Source organism: Typopeltis vanoorti, chromosome 13 (genome assembly GCF_054136105.1).
Source record: "Typopeltis vanoorti isolate ZY-2024b chromosome 13, IOZ_Tvanoo_1.0, whole genome shotgun sequence".
Lineage (NCBI taxonomy): Eukaryota > Metazoa > Arthropoda > Arachnida > Uropygi > Thelyphonidae > Typopeltis > Typopeltis vanoorti.
The window spans coordinates 71,742,783-71,767,177 of NC_143561.1; the positions used below are offsets into that span (position 1 = coordinate 71,742,783).

The following is a 24,395-nucleotide window of genomic DNA, read 5'->3' on the forward strand; positions in this document are numbered from 1 at the left end:
AGACGAAAGGACCCTGACCTTGATTGATACTGGTATTGTGGTGACAAGGCATATCTCATAGATAACTTGCTAACAACATAATTTAATGTAAATTATACAATATTTGATACACTTACTCAGATGTATTCTAACATACTTAGACAAGGAAAACTGTACAGTATGGAACTTGGATATATTTACAAGGTTACACTATAGTATACTCAGAGACAAACACATGTATTTATTCAATCTCTCTAGTTTTGATTGTTAAATTATGAAGAGATTGGAATTTCTATATTCTCAATCGATCACAATTTAACAAGGGTAAACAATGAAAATTAAGCTACTGGGAAATTCAGTTGAATATCAGCAGCAGTATTCAAGATAAGCACTATCAACACAAGAAGTATTAGTGGAAAAGGAGTGGGACTGGCAGAAGACTTATAGAATTACCACATTTTGCATTGTATGTGGAAGTTTTGACATGTGTTTTATAGGTTATGCTCAAAACCATCACAAAAATGACAACTGACAAACTGAAACTTGATTTTTTTTTCTTCTTTTTTTGAATACTTTGAATACTGCAGTCCCAGTTGGTCAAGTGGCATTTCTGTTCCACAACCTACAAGACTATAAATCTTTGTTAAATTGCTTTTACATTTCTTTAAGTAATAGATGAGTTTATTGCCCTTTATTGAGAACACAACCTTGATGATTGGAGAGCAAAAATGGCTTGAAAAAATTAAAGAAAATTAAATTAAAGTAGCCCTGGTTATTCAGAACAGTATTTTGAGCTTATCTGACCCCCTCATCCCACCCATGCACTAATGTTCTGTTTACTATGCTAAATGTGCTATATATTAATAGCTTATTTGGCAAAGTAATGCCATTAAAATATCTTAGCCCAACTTGTTCTCTATGTTTCGGCAAATTATAATAGTGTTTCAAAAATATGGCAAAAAGCAGATTTCATTTTGAAATAGATGCATACATCACCCATACATTGACTGTGGTGCATAGTGAAACTTTTCAAGGCATTTCTTCTAGCATGAAAAAATCAGTGTAAATTGTCATTATCCAGAAAACAGCTTTGTTGTTATATTAGAAATTGCATGTCAGCCAGGTGTTCTCCATCAGTGATCCAAGACGATAGAAACCACTATAAGATCAAGAATGTATAACTGATAGTCTAGAACAGAGGTTGACACCTTTTTACTAATGTGGGCCACACTGAGACTTTTATAAGCAGGCTGCACTTATGCTATTTTATATTTATATATTGTAGAATGAACATTTTTAGCAATTTTATTTTAATTAATTAATGCACACATAATGAAAGACAGAAAGAAGGTCCAACTGGCACAAGAATGTGCATTCTGACTCTGTATACCCATGTTTGCTGCAATATCAGCAGGCTAGAAACATTCCACTATATTTCTGTGATAATAGCAGCAAGAGCAAATGTGTGTAGCCAAATTCAAATGTGAGATCAAAATGTATTTTCACTATTAAGTACCTTAATAGTGAAAATGCACACCTTAAGTTGCACACCAGAGTGATCTTTTGGAAGAACACAACAGAATCAATTCCCAACAATTAATTACAGTAATCAGTTTTTTTAGATTAGATTAGTTGAAAATAAATTCCTTTAAGAATGTTACTCATTAGTTATTAAGTATCAGCATTGCTGGCAAGATCATTTTATTATATTATATGATATGAAATGATTTACAGGCCACTGGAAAACACCCCCACAAGCCCCATGTATTCCTTAGTCCATATATTGTCAATTGACTCCTGGTCTAGAATCTCTCAGCTGTAGCAGTAAACGATTTTGCTGTATGTGGCATGGCATGATCTCACATAATATCGATATCTTAATGCAATAACTTTATGACAAATGGCCTGCCATGTATGATCCATTATGTTACAATATTCAGCATTGATATTGTCACTCCAGTTAATAAACTCAAGAAGCACACTACTTCCTAAAATACTCATAGTGAAGAATTTATGGAGACACAACACACGTGTTAGAATAATAACTTTGCTTAACATTAAGCAAGTAACAATTGACGTTTCGACCTCCGTATTGAGATCATCATTAGGAAAACATATATATATATGAACAAGATATAAGCTACATGATGCTGATGTGCTATACAAAAGTAAAATGAATCTAAATGTTTGTTAATCATTTATCCTAGCCTGATAAATTTTTTCCCTCTGGTGAGGAAAACAAAACAAAACACGGAACTACATTACCCCCCCCCCCCCCCCCAACCAGCCATGATGTCTATCGACATCCAGCTAAATCTGGCTTATCATCTGCCTCAGCTGGTAGGGATGGAGGTTAAACAATTTCTAAAGTCTTTTGTACTAAGATTTTTTCTGTCTGGGGGTTGTTCTGGTTGGTATATGGGTTGAAGATAGGCCTTCCACATTCTTGGAATAATTAATCCACCATTTTTTTTCAGATTTGGATGATGCTTTAGCATTTCAAAAGCGTTTTTGAATTTTCTTTCAAACTAGGTTTTGGTGCAGTGCAGGGACTTTGTGGCTTTCCAGTCAATTCTGTGGCATGTTTGGAGTGAATGGTTTGATAGGCCTGTTTTACCAAAATGGAGGTATTTGATGTGGTATTTGTGTTCATCTTTTCTGATTGGGATGGTGCATCCTGTTTCCCACTATGTAAGGTAGGTTACAGTACATTGAATTTTGCAAACCCCTGGGTGGGCAAGGTATGGAAAAGGATCTTTGGAGGAGCTAAGTAAATTTCTTAATTTTCCCAGGGGTTTGAAGGTTGTCTTCATGTTGTATTTAAGTAGTGTTCTATTTTTTCTGAGCACCTAATGTAGGGCATGGCTATGACATTCTTGTAATCTTTTTTTTTTTTTTTGCTTTTCATGGAATTTTTATGGAGGATCTTGTGAACTGTTTTTTCTCTTGTAGCCATTTTTTTTTTTTTACTAATGTTTGGCTAATGATTTCAAATTCTTGGTTCAGAGCTTGTTTGTTGGAGCAAATTGTTAGGGTTCTGTATTTGAGTGTGCTGATGACTCCTAGTTTTTGTGTTGGATTGTGGTATGAATTTTTATGTATGTATTAGCCTGTATGTGTAGGTTTGTCGTAGGTATGGAAAAGGATCTTTGGAGGAGCTAAGTAAATTTCTTAATTTTCCCAGGGGTTTGAAGGTTGTCTTCATGTTGTATTTAAGTAGTGTTCTATTTTTTCTGAGCACCTAATGTAGGGCATGGCTATGACATTCTTGTAATCTTTTTTTTTTTTTTTGCTTTTCATGGAATTTTTATGGAGGATCTTGTGAACTGTTTTTTCTCTTGTAGCCATTTTTTTTTTTTTACTAATGTTTGGCTAATGATTTCAAATTCTTGGTTCAGAGCTTGTTTGTTGGAGCAAATTGTTAGGGTTCTGTATTTGAGTGTGCTGATGACTCCTAGTTTTTGTGTTGGATTGTGGTATGAATTTTTATGTATGTATTAGCCTGTATGTGTAGGTTTGTCGTAGGCAGTGAAGGAGGGGAAGCCTGAGGGAAGATGTGTCACGAATCTGTCTAGAGAAGGAAGAGACTTGTTATTTTCGATTTTGATGGTGAATTAGATATGTTTGTGTTGTTTTTTTCAGGTAGCTTAGGATTGTATTGAATGTTTTGCAGTTATGTGGACAAATGGTGAAAATATCATCCACATATCTGAGCCAGACTTTGGGCTTTAGGCTGGCCAAATGTAGAGCGCTTTGCTCAAAGTCTTTCTTGTTAGCTATTGGGGGGGGGGGGGGGGTAGTGAGCCCATGGCTGTACCTTCTTTTTGTACGTAAAAATTATTTTGCCACATGAAATACCTGGAGCAGAGTATGTGGGCAAAGAGGATTGTGATATTGGGTGGAACCATTTTCTAAGAGAAGAATAGTATCATTAATCGGGATAAAGTGTTGTGTATTTTTTATGCATATGTTGTGTGTGTGTGTGTGTGTGTGTGTGTGTGTGTGTGCGTGCGTGCGCGTGCACAGGTAGTCCTCGACTTATGACGATTTGCACTTACGAAGCAATTATTATTGTTAAAAATTCTCTAATTTAACTTACCTCTAATTTAAATTCCCTATTTTAATTTAACATGCCGCCAGCATACATATCACATTGCTTTTGTATATGCATTGCAGTGTCACCATTGATCGACAAGCAAAGCCTATTACCAATACGCAATAGCCGCTGCTATGATTCATCCACTTCTAACTTATCACAGCCTTTGGCACGTTAGGTGCTAATCAGCAGGCGAAGTGTTCATTTTCTCTCGTTGCAATTTTTGTATCTTGTCTTAACCCTACCATGTCCAGTAAGAGAAGTAAAACTACTGATGAAAATTCCAACATAAAAAAAAAAGGCGAGGAAAGTTTTAAGTTTAGATGTTAAAATGAAGGTCATTAAAACATATGACAAAGGAAAGAAATTCGGTGAAATAGCACGAGAAGAAAAACTATTGCATTCAACTGTTTCAACAATCATAAAAGATAAATCAAGAATAATGGAGGCAGCTAAAGGGGCAGTTAATATGAAATGTGCAGTTTTAACGAAAAAAAGAGAAGGTCCAATTCATGAAATGGAGAAGCTTTTAATGATATGGATAGATGATCAAATCAACAAGAATATTCCTCTCAGTTTTTTTACGATTCAAACAAAAGCACGCAGCCTATTTGACAATTTAAGGAAACAACAAGAAGATAAATACGGCGAGCATACATTTAATGCTAGTAAAGGTTATTGATTCAAAAGCCGATTTAACTTACATAACATGCGAATAACGGGAGAAGCTGCTAGTTCCGATTTTGAAAGTGCCGAAATTTTCAAGAAAAATCTGAAAGAGATGATAAAAGATGAAGGCTATTTGCTAGAACAGATTTTTAACATAGATGAAATCAGACTGTTCTGGAAAAGAATGCCAGAAAGAACACTTACATTCACAAAGAAGCTACATCGGCTCCTGGTTTTAAGCCATTTAAAGATAAGATTACGCTTCTTCTTGGGGGAAATACTGCTGGTTTTAAATTAAAACCATTTCTTGTTTACCGTTCACAAAACCCCAGAACTTTGAAAAGCATTGACAAGAAGAAATTGCCGGTTTACCACAGGAGTAATCCTAAGACTTGGATGACATTTGTTTTATTCGAAGACTGGTTCTTAAATTGTTTTATTCCAGAAGTACGTGCTTACTGTCTTGAAAAAAAAAACAGTCCTTTTAAAATTCTATTGCTGCTTGACAATTCTCCAGAACATCCTCTTCACATCGACGATTTGAATGAAAATATAAATGCGATGTATCTACCGCCCAATACAACAGCTGTGATTCAACCTAAGTATCAAGGTTCGATTGCTACATTCAAGACATATTACCTGAAAACTACATTTTCTCAACAGCAATGGACAATGATGCTATAATATTACACGATTTTTGAAAAAAATTACGATATTAACCAATATATCCAGAACATTGGAACTTCATGGAAGGAGGTATCAGAACAATGTATGCGAGGAATTTGGAAGAAGTTACTACCGCAGGAGACACTTGAAGAGTACAGTGAGCATAGTATGTTAGAACAAATTGGTGAAGAAATCTTTGAAATTGCGAGAAAACTGGATTTAGAAATCAGTATTACTGGAGGACGTCCTGTTTCTCTTTTTCCTAATGGCTATACTTTAAGGCTTATTTTGGTAATCTTTCTGTTTTCATTCTTTGAAAGCGTTCCATCCATTTATGTTTATATTTTTTAATTTTTTCTATTACTGGTTCTTGGTTTAATTCTTTCATAATTTCTTCTTTCCTTTTGTGATCAAATAGGGCTGGGGTTCTCAACCTTTTCCAATGGTGTACCACTATATTTAATTCAAGATATTAGATGTACCAGTAAGGCAGTGGCTCACGTACCACCAGTGGTACGTGTACTACAGGTTGAGAATCCCTGAAATAGGGTATACTTTGCAGTTTTTCTCATAAACTTCATGACTGCTGCTGTTGTTAATCTTTGTTTGTTTTTTTATTTTATTGTCCAGATTTCGCTTCCATACATTAAGACTGGCAGGGCTAATGTATTGTATACTTTTAGTCAGGTTTGTTTTTGAACTGGGTTTGGTTTAAATATAGAGTTAATTACACTTGTTATTTTTAAATATTTTGCAATTTTTACGTTTATATCTTTTTCATTTTCATATGTGATCATACATCATAGGTAATTAAATGAATTCACCTGTTCTTGTTATCTATTACTATTTTAGTTCTTGCTGGATCTTGTCCTTTAAAGGCCATAGTTTTTGATTTTTCTGTTGATATTATCATACCATAATCTTTTGCTATCTCATTTAGATCTAAAATAGCTTTCTGTAAGTATCTTCAGAATTTATAATTATTATTTGGTCATCTGCAAAGAGGGGAGTATTTAAGTTTACTGTAGGAGAAAGTTTAATTCCTTGATGTAAATTTTTATTCCATTTTATTATTATTTTATTTAAGTAAATATTAAAAAGAGTTGCTTAGAGAGGACATCCCTGTCCGGACCCCTTGGTTTATCTCTCTCGTATATGATAGCTCGTGATTTAACATGTTCACTGCCACGCTACTTCGGCATAGTCTGTTCCTGTATGCCGAGCAATTTCACTTCTTCAAGGTCAGTACGGTAATCTCATTGCCGGTGGTAAGCATCATACGAGTATACTCATCGTTGGCTTGTGCAAAGCACATACCATCTATGAGTATACACAGTTTTGCTTCTAGCTCCACAAGCCAAGCATTTCACTTCTTCAAGGTCAGTATGGTAATCTCGTTGCAGGCGGTAAGCGTCATACGAGTATACTCGTAGCTGGCTTGTGTAGCTCATATACGAACTACGAGTATACTCCTAGTTGGCAGTGAACTTGTTAATCTTATTTGTATTTGATTATTTTCATATATACTTGTGATAGCTTTTAGGATATTATTTGGTATTTGTCTTTCTTTTAATTAAAGGGGTTTCTTTTAACTTTGTCAAATGCTTTTTCAAAGTCAATAAATGCAATATGTAAATTTAGTTTAATCCTTTATCCAAGTGTGTGCCAACAAAGTTTACGCCTGAAAGTATCTTCAGGACTGGGGTAAAATGGTACAACACCAGGCAACTCCTTGCAAAGGTGGAGCAAGCTACCAACACTCCTATCTCAGTATCTCCCATAATGCAAAACACATCTCCTTGTGGATATGTATAATGTTATGCATTAAGGGAAGGGCCAGACTAGTTTCGACCTTTATTGAGGTCTCTTCAGTGGGAGCCAAGCCCAGAGGTGGAGATACAAGGCAGAAGCAATGGCAGCTCATCTTTACCTATAGGAGTTGAAGATACTTTCAGGCGCAAACTTTTGCACACACTTGGATTAAGGATTAAACTAAATTTATTATAGTCTAACCAAGTGAAAAATAAACTTTCAAAATGCAATATGTGTTTGTAAATTGTATTCTCTTCTTTTCTCTATTAATAATTTTAGGCAAAAGGCCGGGTCTATACATGATCGTCCTTTTCTAAATCCATTCTGTACTTCTAAAATAAAGATTTCGAATATTTCATTAGTTTGCTATTTAAGATTCTGCTATATATTTTGTAACAGGGATTTAGTATACTGATACCCCTATGGTTTTTAGGGTCATCTCTATTACCTTTCTTAAAGATAGGAATCACAATTGCTTTTTTCCATTCTATTGGGGGGATACCAGTTGAATAAATTTTATTTAAAAATAATAAGAGTCTTTCTTTGAATCTTGTTCCTGCGTATTTATATAGTTCTGAACCTAGCTTATCTTCTCCAGGTGATTTTCCATTTCTTGTTTCTTTCAGGCTGATTTCTAATTCTTCTTTAGTTATTTCCTTTTCATTTTCATTAATTGTTTACAGTTGTCTTTTTAAAAATATTTGTCTGTCCACAATTCTGTGTAGTAATTTAGAAATTCTTCTAATTTCAATTTGGTGTTTAATTAATTTTATGTTTTCTTTGGTATCTGCATTTAAATGTTTCAAAATCTTATATACATTGGGTCTTATTTGATATAAATCATGTTCTAAATTAGAGACAAATTTTGTTCCAAGATTCTCTGTCTTTTTCTACTTCTCTTTTGGCTATGGCTCTTATTCTTTTATATTCTATTTCATCTTCTAATGTTTTACTGCATAACCATTTGTGATAGGCTTCTTTTTTCTTTTTGATTATTTCTTTGATTGTATCATCCCAGATCTTCAGTGTTTTCTTTTTTATTGAATTTTTTGGTCTTTCCTAAGCTTTCATTTGCTGCTGCATTTAGTATCGTTTTTATATTAAGTCATTCTATTTCTATTTCTTCATTTTGTTTTATTTTATCTAGATATTGGTTAATTCTTTGTTCATATAGCCATTGACATTCATGTCATTCAATAGTCTAGTTTTATAAACAAATGTTTCAAATTTTCGTTCTGTTCTTGTTACTTGTAGCCATTTAGGTGGTAATCTGAATTTTATTTTAACAAGGAAGTGGTCACTGCTTATTTCATATCCTCTGTGAACTCTAACATCTAGTGAAAATTTTGATGTCTTTTCATTTAATATAAAATAATCTAATATTGATTTCCATCCTCTTGCTGCACAAGCATATTTATGTATGTCTTTATTTTTATAGAAGGAATTCATTATTTTTAGGTTATTATAAACTACAAAGTCAATAAATTTTATACCATTCCTGTTTAGAGTATGTTCTCCATGTATTCCTATATTATTATTAATTTTTGTGTTTCCAGTTCTTGCATTTAAGTCACCTGCTACAATTACGTAATCATTTTTATTTATTTTATTATATATGTTTTGTAGCTGATTATAAAAATCAGTATTATCCTGTTCTCTTTCTTCTTCTTCTGGGGCATATAAACCAATTACTGTTAAATAGCCTCTATTTTTATTCTAGCTTCTGTTATTCTTTCATTCCGTAATTTATAATGTTTTAACTGTTTTGAAAGGGAGTTATGAATCCAAATCATGACTCCTGTTTGTGCTCTTTGGTCTCTGTCAACTCCACTGTATATCACATTATGTTGGATATGTGAACTTTATAATCACAGTACTAGTACTCTATGTAACTCGTGTGTAGAGGCTTATGTAACAGATTACTCTATGTAATAGATTTATTTTAAAAAAATATTAATTTATGAAGCATTCAGAAAAATGAAATCATTGACAAAAAAAAAAAGTGTATGATCTGTACTTTTGTTTGGAATATGAAATATCAACTTCTCAAAATTAATACAGAACACTTACAACATAAAACAAATTTATATTTGTTTGATGCAAAGAAAACAGATGCAAAAAACATATTGCATCCATCTTACTATTGAAGTAACATCAGACCAAAGTTTGCACTCTGAAATGGGAAGTAAATATTTTTTCACACAGTGCACCTATAGGAGTATCACTGGCAGCTCACTCTATCTCATACAGCTCACTGTATGAGAATCACATAAAAATAAACGGCAACACAGTCTTTATCTTCCTCAATGTCTCTTTGCCTTAGATAGCCTGGCAATAATTCTGAACAATTCACCCAATCAGTGATTTTGTCACTTTTTTTAAGTCTCTCTTTAAACTGAGGATAAGATATCTGATCTTAATCTCAGATGGAGGTGGTGAGGTTTTCCTGCTATAAAACAGAAGACTAGGAACCGAACACACACACAGTTAATGACATAATTGCCAGCTTGGTTGGCCTAGTGGTTAGTGCATCTGTTCTCCAGCCAAAAAGCTGCGGGTTCGAATCCTGCCGTGAACATGGATGTTTGTGATTCTTTGTGAAAATACTAGTGACTGTGGTTTAGATGATGGTAGTTGCGGTTTGCTGTAGTTGATAGACTGAATGGTGGAGATGGAGAGTTGTGGAGTGGGTGCCCTCCCTCGATGAGTCTTTGGACTCCTTGGAGGTGCCACGTAATAATAATAATAATAATAATTTGTCATCTTATTTATTTTCACAAATTGTATTCAATCTGATTTGTGCACCTGACAAAATGTTTATAAACAAACAAATGTATAGGAGCAAATGACAGTTTGTACTTTAAATAAAAATAAATGTTGTAGTAAGTCACTGATTGGTTAAAGTACCATATATTTCATCACAATCATGTTTGTCCCTGATACCAAAGAAAAGTGAAAACAACCCACCCCCTCAAAAAAAAAATAAAAGATTGTCACCCCTCAAGGAATCCAAATACTTATGGTGGGTTGGCATTCCATACCTACACAAACCACTGTCTCTACTATTTAATTCTCTATCAGTATCCTTCAGCACCATCAGCTGTTCTGTCAAGTGTCATCTCCATCCAGAAGGTTGGCTATTATGGATCTCCATTTATGTCTCTGTCTTCCTTTCCTTGGCTTCAATTTTTCCATCTGATAAATTGTTTTCAAGACTTTCATGCTTCACAATATGTCCATATATAATATTTTTCTTGTATGTTCTTTATTTGTTCCAATTTTGTACCAATCATCTCCAAAACTTCATTTCTCTTCTTCTGAATTTGAGATTTCAATGCTTTTCTGTAAGTCCACATTTCAAAAGTATCAGTTCCACTCTATGGTTTTTTTTGTCCATGTATCTGCTCCATAAAGAAGAGTAGACTAAATAAATCACATAATCATTCTTAATCTAGTTTTTTTTTCCCTTATTTCTCTTAATGTTGGTATATTCTTCATCTGTTAAAGGTTTATTTTGCAATTTCTTCTTTATTATTATTATTATTATTATTTATCATTGGGGTGCTTAAGGGTCAAAGCTGTATAACTGAGAGGAGACCTTCACATAGCCTTTAAAGGAATGCGGAGAACCGACCAGGGCTTCTGACTTAATGTCCAATCCTCACCTTCTTGTGGTGCACCCTGTTGGGTGTCTACTTGGATACTGAACGAACGAGGATGGGCTGGCAATTTGGGATTTAGCCGACCAAATTGTATTCTTATTGGTTAAATCAAAATAAAAAATGATGGTACAACATGACAAAATTTCATGCCGGCTGGGGCGTCGCCCGGTTAAACAAGGCCCCCGTTGTTTTCGCCAGGGAACCAGGGCAAACAGCGAAAAGTCAGCTACTGGAACAAATATGAAAACAAACCCCAACTCAACATCACCAGAGTTAAAGATCGGTACTATCAACGTAAGAAGCCTGAATGGCAAAGAAATGGAGCTAGCTGAGGAATTAGATAAGTACCAGATCGACATAATAACTTATTTGTGCCTATGGTCCCACAGAAGGTTCTACTAAGGTAGAAGTAGAGGAATTTTTTGAGGCTTTAGAAAAAGCAACTGACACAATGAAAAAGGAAAAGTTGGTCCATGTTGGGGATCTAAATAGTAGAGTAGGAAATGATTGTGAGACATAAAAAATATTTTGGGAAAATTTGGAGAAAAGAGCAAAGCTAATAATAATGGCAAATATCTGTTGGATTTCTGCTCAGGACATGGACTGGTTATTACTAACACCATGTTCCAACATAAAAATGTGCACAAATTCACATGGAGAGAAGAGGCTAGGAATAAGAAAAGTCTCATTGACTATGTTATTGTTGATAGTGATGTTTTCTCCCTGGTGCAGGACACCAGAGTGTACAGAGGATTTGAAATTGGAAGTGATCACTATTTAGTCTTGAGCAGGATAAAATTGAATTTCATATTGAAAAGAATAACATGTAAGAAAGTTTTAAAGCGAATAAAAGTTGAGCAGCTCTCAGATGTGAACTGTAGACTAAAATACAGAAATAATATTGAAAAGAAAATGAAAGAGTTTGAGAACAGGAATCAAACCTTGGAGATTCAGTGGCAAACTCTGAAGGAAACATTGATTGATTCTGCCAGAGAGGCATGTGGTGAGGTTGTGTGCAAGGATAAAAAAAATCAGAACTCCCTGGTGGACACAGGAAGTTAAAGAGGCAGTGAAGGAAAAGAAGAAAGCATATCAAAAGTTCCTGGCAAATAAGTCAGCTTTTACTCTTACAGAATACAGAGACAAATGTAAGAAAGCTAAACAGTGTGTAAAACTGGCTAAACAAAAGTCATGGGAGGACTTTGGCAAAAATATAGAAAATAAATATCAAGAAGGTGGCAAAATATTCTGGAGGTTGTTGAAGAAGCTTAGGAATGGAGGAAAGTGTGCTGTAAAAGGAATTAGAGATGATAAAGGTGAAATGAAAACAGGAGAAAAAGATATCCTTGAAGTATGGAGTAATTACTTTGAAAAACTGCTAAATGAAACGAGCAGTGATGACAGCACAGTGGTAAAAAACACTGACCAGGCATGCAGTCAGGAATACATATCCATACTTGAAGTAGAAAAAGCCATCAAAGGCTTGAAATGTGGAAAGGCAGCAGGAGTAGATGATATTCGACCAGAAATGCTGAAGTATGGTGGTATAAGAGTCTTACAGTGGCTGCACTGCATAGTTCAGAAAGCCTGGACAGAGGGACGAATTCCCGATGATTGGAGTAAAGCTCTCATAGTACCCATATATAAAAAGGGAAATAGGACTGAATGTGAGAATTACAGAGGTATTTCCCTACTGAGTGTTCCTGGCAAGATCTATGCAAGTATACTTGAGAAACGGTTGAGAAGAATTGTGGAAGAAAAGCTTGGTGAAGAACAAGCTTGATTCAGGCCAAATAGAAGCTGTCAAGATCAGATCTTCACTTTACGACAAATAGTCGAGAAAGCATGGGAATATAACAAAGATCTGTATTTAAGTTTTGTCGATTTGGAAAAGGCATATGACAAGGTGCCAAGAGAGAAGCTATTCAATATGCTGCAGTTATATGGTGTCAATGGGGCATTATATCAAGCAATACTTAGTCTTTATTTGAGTTGTGAGTCAGCAGTTAGAATTGAAGGAAGTTCAGGAAGATGGTTTAATGTTAAATCTGGTGTGAGACAAGGATGTACATTATCCCCTCTGTTATTCATTATCTATATGGATCACATTATGAAGGAATGTGGTATTAAACCTGATATCAAAATTGGAGATGTTAATGTCAGCTCTTTGCTTTATGCGGATGATTGTTATACTTCTAAATAAATCCGCTACAAGTCTGCAAGATTCTCTGACTAAATTGAATAGCTGTTGTAATAGATATGGTATGAAGGTCAGCAATAAAAAGACAAAGACAATGAAAATAGGCAGAGTCATTGAAAATGTCAACTGTGTTGTGAATGGAGAACCTGTGGAACAAGTAAAACATTTCAGCTACTTAGGCACAATTTTTACTGAAGATGGTAAACTAAATATAGAAATAGACAACAGAATCAGCAAAGCTGGTATCATGGGAAGTCAATTGAATAAATTCATATTGAATAAGAGAGAAATTAGTCAGAACACTAAATTAGCTGTATACAAGACTGTGTTCAAACCAATTTTAACTTATGGATCTGAGAGCTGGGTCAGAAGTAAAACACTTGACCAAAGACTAGAGACCGCAGATATGAGAGTCCTGAGAAAGATTAGAGGCGTGAACAGATGGCATCAATGGAAATATCATATTAAAAATGAGGATATTAGGAAAGAACTTGACATTGTCAGCATCCATGAATGCATTAGCAGAGCTAATCTCAGATGGTATGGTCACTTAAATAGAATGGGAGAGGAAAGATTAGCAAAACAAGTGTTCTCTGCCAGGTTGGCAGGAAAACGACCCAGAGGAAGACCAAGATATAGGTGGATTGATACGGTACAAAGTGCCTTAGACGATAGAAATATAAGATCTGATAATGTTGGAGTCTTGACAAGTAACAGACTGATTTGGAGGAAAATTGTAGATAGGAAGTTAGTAATGATGTAATTTTTTCATGTAGTACTGTCATATCCTGTACACCCCTTGAGGGTACATGGCAGGAATTTGATGATGATGATGATGATGATTATTTATCATTATCATAGGACCTCCATAGAGTCAAGAGATTCATCTCAGGAGGTCCCACTCTCACTTTGTGTAAATCTCATCATACCTTGGTTTAAATGCATTCACTGTTTACACACTTTCAGGCAATGCATTTCACACAAGAGGCCATTCCAGCTTCATGGGATGGCTCTTGTTCTTTCCCTGTCTCCAGTCATTCTTTGAAAAATCTCACCCATGAATCTAGTAATTACCCCTTTCCATATTACTTTCCATATTCCTATTCCCCTCCTCCTTCTATTCACTAGGCTCTGCAATTTGCATTTTCTCAATCTGTCTTCATAATCCACATGTGAGAGACTTGAAACTGACTTAGCCAATCATCTGTGAACCTTCTCAAACAACTCATCGTCCTTTTGAAAACCAGGTTACCAAATCCATATGCAGGGTGATCAGAGCTTTGTACAATGGGATCATAACATCATTACCTCTGCAAGTCAGTGACTCTGCATCATTGACATAATCCACTGTGCTGTCTTCACAATTTTAGCAAAACATTTCTGAAATTTCAGTTCCCTATCCACCATCAACCCCAGATCTTTCATCTTCTCCACCTCCTCTAAGATATCCCCACAAATCTTATACTCTGCATCCCATCTTTGCTTCCCAAATTTGAAAACATTGTACTATGAAACATTGAATTGACCTCCAACACACTCACCCAATCACCCAGTCTATTCAAGTCCTCTTACAAGGCTCCTTTCTATTCGTCACAGTTCTACCCAACTTTACATTATCTGCAAACAACTGTATATCACTATTCAAACCCTGTCTAATATCATTTACATACAAATTAAAGAATAGTCCCAAAACAGACTCTTTGGGTCCAGCACTAGTGACTTTCCTCTTCTGGGATGTCGCTCCCCCATATACAACTTGCTGACACCAATCAGACAGCCAATTTCCATTCCAACACACTATCTACCATCCAACTCCATCTGTTCTAATTAAATTACCAGTTTTTCATGTGGTAAACCACCTATCAAAGGCTTTAGCAAAATCTACATATGCCACTGTGTATGCATCCACTTTGCCTACTGCACTTTTCACCTTGTTATAGATTGCTAAAACATGATCTTCCTTTAGCAAACTCATACTATCCATAAAAGAAAATGTTGTTCTCATCAAGCCAATTCTGAATCATGGTCCTCACTAGCCTCTCTAACACCATTATCACAAAGAGACCTGCCCATCATTTTTAAGCCTTACTTTATGATGCACAATTTTGCCCTCTTTCTATTTCCTTGGAACTTGTGCCAATCTAAAAGTCATGTTAAAAAGTTGAGTTAAATCTGTTGTCTATTCTCTTGAACATTCCTTGAAGTCATGTGGTGATATATACTAACAAGTCCTATGACCTTATTGACATAGTTTACTCAGTTCCTAATATATCTCCTGCTCACTCACCATCAGTGGTTTTCCCCCTTTCCCATTGCTTTCAAATTATTTGACATTCACAAGGATGGAATAGTGTAATGAATTGCTCATTTAACAGTCCTACTATATCCTCCTCAGTGGTTACCATTTTACCATTAACACTGACCAACATTATCCTCCCACAAGCATTCTTCTAGCGAAGTACTTTGTACTAGCTACATATAGAAAAAAAACTCCATACAAATTCCCTAAAAGTTCTGGAAAAATTTTTTCCCTAACAGTTGTTGCAAATGAGGCTAAAAAGCATCATTTGTTAACTGCTGCCAGGTGAGTCACCATCTTTGATTGTTCCTTGTACTCCTCATGTAACTGATTATTGCTACTCATCTTGTGCTACTGATATGGTGCTTTTTTTTTTTTTCCCCAAGATTGCATGCTTTCCCTCAGTAATCCATTTTACACCTACCTTATTTAATATCCTTTCCTTTAGAATATGCTCATTGCCATGCCAGATAGTTTCTGAGTAGGGACCAAGCAGCACAGATTTCCTTCCCATCCAATTTCTCATTCCACGATATAACTGCAAGCCATTTCCCAAGTTTGTCTTAATCACCCACTTTTGTAGTTTCGCATATAACCCTTTCTCACAATACTCCTGATATGGCTGGCCACGACCCAAGTGATCACTTCATGGTCACTTTCACAAAGTGGAAGAAGATTTGACAATTATGTTACAATAATATCCTCTGATGAGATAGTCAGATTCAAAGTTCACAATCCTTGTGTATTCTGTGTTATGTACTTCCGAAGATAGTTGTCTGTCAAAAACTCAAATTCATCCTCTTTTGTTCCAAACACAGTCTCTTTATTCCATTCTAAAGTATGATAATTTAAATCGCTCATAATCATCACTCTTTTCTTATTAGCCAGACCAGTTTGCCTGCATTTCCTTCTGACTCCCTTCTAGCAACACCCTACTAACCATTTCATTATTGCATCCTGTCCACCTCCACTTCACAAGATATTGCTTCAAAACTTCTGTTTCGCTATTTGTGCCTTGCGTTTCCACCTTAAATGGGCACAAATCACCAGGGCACTCTCTCCTTTACTGCTCTGTCTTCACAAAAAACATATCATTCCATCTCTATTCTTGTCAGAATGTCATTCTCATTCAACCATTGCACTTCCAATATTTTTTGGGCAAATGAAGTCTATGAATATTACAATTTCTTTCCCCTTGTTCCAAATACTTTGTAAACTTACACACCAGCTCATTTTTCAATTTAAGAAATGAGTTGGTGTATGGAGGAGTCAGATATGACTCATCCATACTGCTCTTTGTTCATTTCTCTTTATCATCACTGATATTACACCTCTCTCTCTCTCGACCTAAGTATTATTATCCCCACATCCTTGACTATCTTAATCCTTTCTTGCACAGTTCCACATCCACTTCTGAAATCATCATCTACACCTCATGCAATGTCTTCCTGCCCACCCGACTTCCACCATTTCTCTGCCTTTCTTTCATTCCATTTCTCTCTCATTCTCTTTGCTCATGCCATTCTCCATTTCCAAACTCTCCTACCTTATTCTCCCGCACTTCCAAAACAGCACTTGCTTACTCCGGTCTGTAATTTACTTCATTGATTACTTTTTCTTGCAGCAACAGTTTCTCCAGCTGTGACTAACACTTAATCCCTTTAAATGTAGCCCATTTCTTTTATACAGCTCAGTCTGTCACTCATATTCATCCTTCACATTCACAAAATGAGCTGTCTTCTTGTAATCTCCTCATTACTAACAAATATTTATGCCATCTACTACTGCCAACTCTTATCCAATGCTTCGATCACCTTTCACTCACCATACCTCTAATCATTGAATCACTATACTGGGCTATATATCTTTTTATTCCATTATTCCACATATTTCCAGGGACATCTGTAGTTCTCCTCAGTTTATTACTCATATGTTTAACTTGCCTCATCTTTACCAACTCAACTTTCATCTATTCAGTTATTTTTTCACTGTCAAGTGCATTAATTGCATTTTCACTACTTTGCTTGCCCACTGTCTTATCACTATTCTTTTCCTATTATCTCTCTTGCATTTTTCCTCCTGTGTAATTTAGCGTCCAAAATAAGTGTAACAATTGATTTGTACTATAATTTGGTTTTTTATTTTAATTTTTAACTTAAGGGTGTATTTTTCTCTGCTTATTGTCATTTTGTTTTGGAATTTAATGTAAGACCATATTTTTTACTCTCTCTGTATTTTAATATAATAAATTTAGTTTAATCCTTTATCCAAGTGTGAGCAAACAAAGTTTGCGCCTGAAGTATCTTCAGGACTGGGGTGAGGTGGTACAACACCAGGGCAACTTGTTGCAAAGGTGGAGCACTGTCTTATCACTATTCTTTTCCTATTATCTCTCTTGCATTTTTCCTCCTGTGTAATTTAGCGTCCAAAATAAGTGTAACAATTGATTTGTACTATAATTTGGTTTTTTATTTTAATTTTTAACTTAAGGGTGTATTTTTCTCTGCTTATTGTCATTTTGTTTTGGAATTTAATGTAAGACCATATTTTTTAATCTCTCTGTATCTTAATATAATAAATTTAGTTTAATCCTTTATCCAAGTGTGAGCAAACAAAGTTTGCGCCTGAAGTATCTTCAGGACTGGGGTGAGGTGGTACAACACCAGGGCAACTTGTTGCAAAGGTGGAGCAAGATACCGACACTCCTGTCTCAGTATCGCCTATAATGCAAAACCCATCTCCTTGCGGATATGTCTAATGTTATGCATTAAGGGAAGGGCCACTACCCAGACTAGTTTCAACCTTTATTGAGGTCTCTTCAGTGGGAGCCAGGCCCAAGTTGAGATACCAGGCAGAAGCATTAGCAGGTCATCTCTACCTATAGGGGTTGCCAAAAGGTGTGCCACCCTTTTTTAATAAATTACTCTGGATTTAGAGAAAGATGTTGAAAGTTTATTTTTCACTTGGTTAGAGTATAATAAATTTAGTTTAATCCTTTATCCAAGTGTGAGCAAACAAAGTTTGCGCCTGAAGTATCTTCAGGACTGGGGTAAGGTGGTACAACACCAGGGAAACTCGTTGCAAAGGTGGAGCAAGTGGCCCTTCCCTTAATGCATAACATTAGACATATCCGCAAGGAGATGGGTTTTGCATTATAGGAGATACTGAGACAGGAGTGTTGGTAGCTTGCTCCACCTTTGCAACGAGTTGCCCTGGTGTTGTACCCCTTACCCCAGTCCTGAAGATACTTCAGGCGCAAACTTTGTTTGCTCACACTTGGATAAAGGGTTAAACTAAATTTATTATACTCTAACCAAGTAAAAAATAAACTTTCAACATCTTTCTCTAAATCCAGAGTAATTTATTAAAAAAAGGGTGGCACACCATTTGGCAACCCCTATAGGTAGAGATGACCTGCTAATGCTTCTGCCTGGTATCTCAACTTGGGCCTGGCTCCCACTGAAGAGACCTCAATAAAGGTTGAAACTAGTCTGGGTAGTGGCCCTTCCCTTAATGCATAACATTAGACATATCCACAAGGAGATGTGTTTTGCATTATAGGAGATACTGAGACAGGAGTGTTGGTAGCTTGCTCCACCTTTGCAACGAGTTGCCCTGGTGTTGTACCACCTTACTCCAGTCCTGAAGATACTTCAGGTGCAAACTTTGTTTGCTCACACTTGGATAAAGGATTAAACTAAATTTATTATACTCTAACCAAGTGAAAAATAAACTTTCAACATCTCTCTGTATTTATTTGCTCTGTTAAGTTATGTAAGTCTTTTTCTTTCTCAGCAGTCTATACAGCACCATCTGCATAATGAAGATTATTTATGTTTCTTCCTTCTATTTTTACTCCCTTCGATTGTTCCATATTTTCAAAAATTTCTTCACTGTAGAGATTGAACAGAAAAGGAGAAAGTACACATCACTGCCTAATACCTTGTTGTATTTAAAATTTTTCTGACAGTTCATTGTTGTTCTTTTTATGTTTGCATTGTGGTTCCAATGTGTAAAGGATATCAGATGTATGTTATTCCTGTCTGTTTTTTCTTTATTGAGGTTTCGATTAATTTCTTATGGTGAATACTATCAAATGTTTTATAATAATCTATAAAACAGAAACATCTTTCTGTATTTCTTCCTAGTATCATTCTAATATTGAAGATACCCTCTCTTGTTCCTCTCTTTCTCATAAATCCATTATGGATATCTTTATTTCATTTGCTGTATTTGATCTTATTCTTTCCAATATAATTCATAATAGTAATTTTATTACATGGCTCATTAGGCTTATTGGTTGTAAACTTTACATTCAAATGATTTTATAGAGAAACCTGTGCAGAATTCATAACTAAAATTACCACACGTGAACCACAGTAGTAGGTTTTTTATTACGTAAATATTTCATCCTAGGTATCTTAGGACATCATCAGTACAGTAGAACAGTACTAGGAATGACACAAAGGATAGGGTGCGTATGTATAGTGGAATCCAAATTGCGTGCAGTGGCGCATTGCAGCCTGAACTTAAATTAGATTAAATTAAAATTAAATTACAGTTAAGTTATTTTTACACAATTTTGTATGACAATTTCCCATACGTTAGGATGGCAAGAACATCATTGCGGTTTAGATTTGATCTGTGAAGTAGGGCTTCAGCACTTTCTTTCATATTTTCTTCAGCACAGATCTTCATATTTATATGAAGATCTGTGTAGGAGTTTTGTCTTTTCCCACGGGATCTTGTGGTTTGGGTTTTCAACTCCGTGTTGAGTGAGGCCCCTGATTTTTGTGGTTTGATGAGGCGGATATGGTCTTGATGTTCCGAGATGCGTTTAAAAACTGATCTGCCTGTCTGTCCATAATAAGAGAGTTTACAGAAGCATGGAACCTTGTATACATCAGGTAGCAGCATAGGTGAAAGTTTGTCTTTGAGCAAAAGTAACAGGTTGTGGATCTGGTTGATGGGTTTGTAGGTGGCAGTAAGATTATATTTCTTCATAATTTTTGAGAGCCGTTCGGAGATGCCTTTGATATAAGGCATCTCCAAACGGCTTGAAAATCCAAACCACAAGATCCACTGGGAAAGTATGGGAAATTGTCATACAAAATTGTGTAAAAATAACTTAACTGTAATTTAATTTTAATTTAATTAATTTAATCTAATTTAAGTTCGGCTGCAATGTGCCACTGCAGGCAATTTGGATTCCATTGTATGTATGCACCCTATCCTTTGTGTCATTCCTAGTACTGTTCTACTGTACTGATGATGTCCTAAGATACCTAGGACGAAATATTTACGTAATAAAATACCCTACTACTGTGGTTCACGTGTGTTAATTTTAGTTACATTCACATGTCAAAGCCTTTTTTGGGATATGTACGAAGATAGAATTCCAGAGGTCATTTCAAACTTATCCACTTTCATAAATATGATTAAACAGTTTCTTTAAACCTTCTATTCTATTTTCTTCTAGATCCTTTAGCATTTAAGTATAAATGTCATCTTGTCCTGGTGTCTTTCCTGTCTTCATTTGCTTTATAGTTGTTAATATTTCTTCTTTAGTATTAGAGGACCCTCTTCAAGAGTGTTAAACTAAGTATTATTTCTCTTTCCTTATCTCTGAAAAGATCTGAAATGTATTCAGCTCATTTTTTCATAACTTCTTGTGTTTCAGATAGCATTTTGCCATCATTACTCTTGATTGAAAAGTTGTGTGGATCATTCATTTTCTTGTTCATTTCTTTTGATTTTTGGTGTACCTCTTGAGTTTGTTGTTATACAAAATCAACTGAATTAGATGTCATAAATATAGCTTCCGAAATATGGCAGAGAGTACTTATATCACAGATTCTTAAAATTAGTAACTGTTGGAGGAAATGTGAGGTTCCATCAGATTGGTCAAAAGCTAAAGTTATATCTATATTTAAGAAAGGAGGTGATTGTGGAAATTATAGAGGAATAAGTTTATTAAATACAAGTTTCAAAATTTACAGCAAAATCCTGAATAAAAGTCTTAGAAATAATGCAGACATTCAACTCTTAGAATTACAAAATTTTTCAGACATGGAAGATCATGCATAGACAATATTTGTCTTAAAACAAATTATTGAAAAAAGACACGAATTTAATTTAGAGACTCATCTGGCCTTTATAGATTATGAGAAAGCTTTTGATAAAATACACAGAGAAAAATTATGGAATATAAGAAAATACAAGGGTATTATCCATTACATTTGGTACAAACTATTCACAGTTCATATAAAAATGCAGTTATAGTCAGGTAATAAATTAATAGAGGAGATTAAAATTAATCAAGTTGTTAAACAGGGATGTAGCTATCTCCAGCTCTCTCTCTCTCTCTCTCTCTATATATATATATATATATTGATCAGATTATTAAAATATAGAAACTAAGCAATAAAGCAAGGTGTCCAGTTAACCAGAACATTATCACTACAATGCTGTATGCAGATGATCAGATTATATTATAAGGCAATAATACAATTTAAAAAATTTACAAAAGTCATGGCATTTAAAGGTGGAGATTGTGCTAGTTCAAAAATAGTTCATAGAAATATGAAATAATAGAACAGATGATAGTTTAATTATTTAGGCTGTATAATAACATATGTTAAAGATATAGATAAAAAATAAAGAAATATCAGAAAATCTGAAACAATTAAAAGCATACTGAATAAAAAAAACAAGATGAGAAACGCAACTAACATTTTATAAAGTAACGGCCACTCCCACTCTATTATATGGTTCAGAAACATGGACTGTTAAAAAGAAAGATGAAATATATGAAATACTGTAGAAATGAGATTTTTAAGAGCAATTAAAGGATGCACAATATTGAACCATATAAGAAATGAAGACATCAGAAGAGAGCTAGATATTTACAACATAAATTGAAAAGATCAAGGAATATAAATATAAATAGCCCTTGACAACTGTCATGTGTTAAAAAAATGGAAACACTGACAAATTGTTAGGAAGCTGGTAATTAAGCACTCTGTAGCACACTTGGAAGAATGAAAGAACATTTCAATGTCTTCAATTAGAAATAACTTGAGTTCTATTCTCATCATGATGAGAGGAATCTTTAAGTTGGCTTTATCAGTTAAAAACAATTATCTGATCTCATACCGATGTAGGGTTTTTTCCTCCTAGAAATACATTATTCATTTCACATGTAAGCAAGTCAACCAGAGAACATGCAATCGAAAGACAAAAATACTATTAAAAATACTCTCCCACAACAAGTCCTTGGAAGTGTTATGGAATAATAATAATACTGCAAAAACATTCATGCCTTATTTTGGTATCCTATATACCCTTGGGAATACAATATTAGGTATTTGATGATGAAAGTTTTGAATTAATACATTCAGATTTGTAATCTGAAAACATTATGATGTGAGCAGTATAGAGATGTCTGATTTTTGATATTGGGATTTTTTTTATTTTATTTTAAAATTTTTGAGATCTGCTGTATTAATTTGTCTGAACTTTTATGTTTCTAATTTCTGCCAATAGTTCTTATGAAACAGTATTCATATAATTCATTTATAATCAGTTATTTTTGAAGCAAAATCATATTGCTTAACCTCTCTACCAGCAGTGGCGGATGAAATAGTGAGATCAAATTGCTCTTCTTATCCATGTTATTCAATAGGTGTTATAAATATATTTGTATCCAGAATTGTATCCAGATTTTGCTGGATGTATCTAGATGTCATGGCCAGTTGGGGGTGTTAATTTGTTCTGGTGTAGCCTGTGCTATGGAATCAGATAGCATTTATTCTTTAGGGCTTTGCCAGCAGTTTTTCTGCAAAGTTTATTATACAGAATTAATTCACTATAATTGTTTTCATTATAGTAGATATTGAGAGTATATTGTGTACTTCATTAATCCATTTGAAAGTTTGCTAGTTTTTTTTTTTTTTTTTTTTTTTTTTTTTTTTATCAGATACCACCTGAACTTCCTCCTCTTTTAATTTGAAGTATTATTAGACTACCAAATTGGTTTAGAAAATTAAAAATGCAGAAACTTTTTTTTCATATAATGCCTTTTTTAGGAATTATGATAAGCCACGGCTTATTGAAGGTCTCAAGTCCAAAAGAATACGTGATGTTGCTTGTGGCAGTTCACACAGTGGAGCTATAACATCTAGTGGAGAACTATTTACTTGGGGTCTTGGAGATTATGGTCGGTTGGGACATGGTGATAATCTTACACAGTCAAAACCAAAGCAAGTAAGTAATTTTCATAATTCTCATTATTATGTAGAAATATGTTCTATAATTTCCATGATAAAATATTTTAAATAAATCTGGCAAATGTACAACAATAGAGGGCTGCAATGTGTATAGGGTAAAGAGCTTCAGAAAACATAAGTTTTACACGCACACACACACACACACACACAAGGTATGACTATTAAATAACGAGACTGGTTGCAAAAATGTGGTTTATTATTACAATTGTACAACTTAATTGTTATTCCCCTTCAACATTCTCCCCTTCTCTATCTATACACTGTTGCATATGAATTTTATTGTTGGAAGTAGTGCTGCCGTTTTCTCCTTTACTTCATTCACTGACTGAAAATGGATGCCCTTCAATGCAAATTTCAACTTTGGAAAAAGGTAAAAGTTGCATGGAGCTAAGTCCAGAAACAGAAACAAAGAGACAATTGATGCACTGGAAAATCCTGATATCACCGAGAATGAAAAAAGCAAGAATGAGCAAGTCAAAACTGAAGGCAATGCTAATCGTTTTTTTTTTTTTTATAGCAATGACGTGGTTAATGGTTGAATGAGTACCACAGTGTCAGACAGTTAACCAACATTATTACTTTGAGGTTCTGGCCAAGCTGGGAAAACGAGTGAGGAAGAAGAGACCCGATCTGTGGAAGAACAGCGCTTGGATTCTCCATCAGGGCAATGCTCCAGCCCACATTGCACTGTCTGTAAAACAGTATCTGGCTGATAAGAAGATCC

At 34.8% G+C, this 24,395-nt stretch overlaps 1 protein-coding gene across 1 annotated transcript in view; it reads left to right on the forward strand.

Annotated features, from left to right (window-relative positions):
* Nucleotides 1–24,395, forward strand: part of LOC150100279 (E3 ubiquitin-protein ligase HERC2-like) — a 338,356-nt gene that overhangs the window by 99,393 nt on the left and 214,568 nt on the right. Inside the window, exon 8 of the mRNA XM_090402625.1 lies at nucleotides 23,471–23,648. Within this exon, the coding sequence (XP_090258751.1) occupies nucleotides 23,471–23,648 (178 nt within the window). The remainder of the gene's footprint in view (nucleotides 1–23,470; nucleotides 23,649–24,395) is intronic.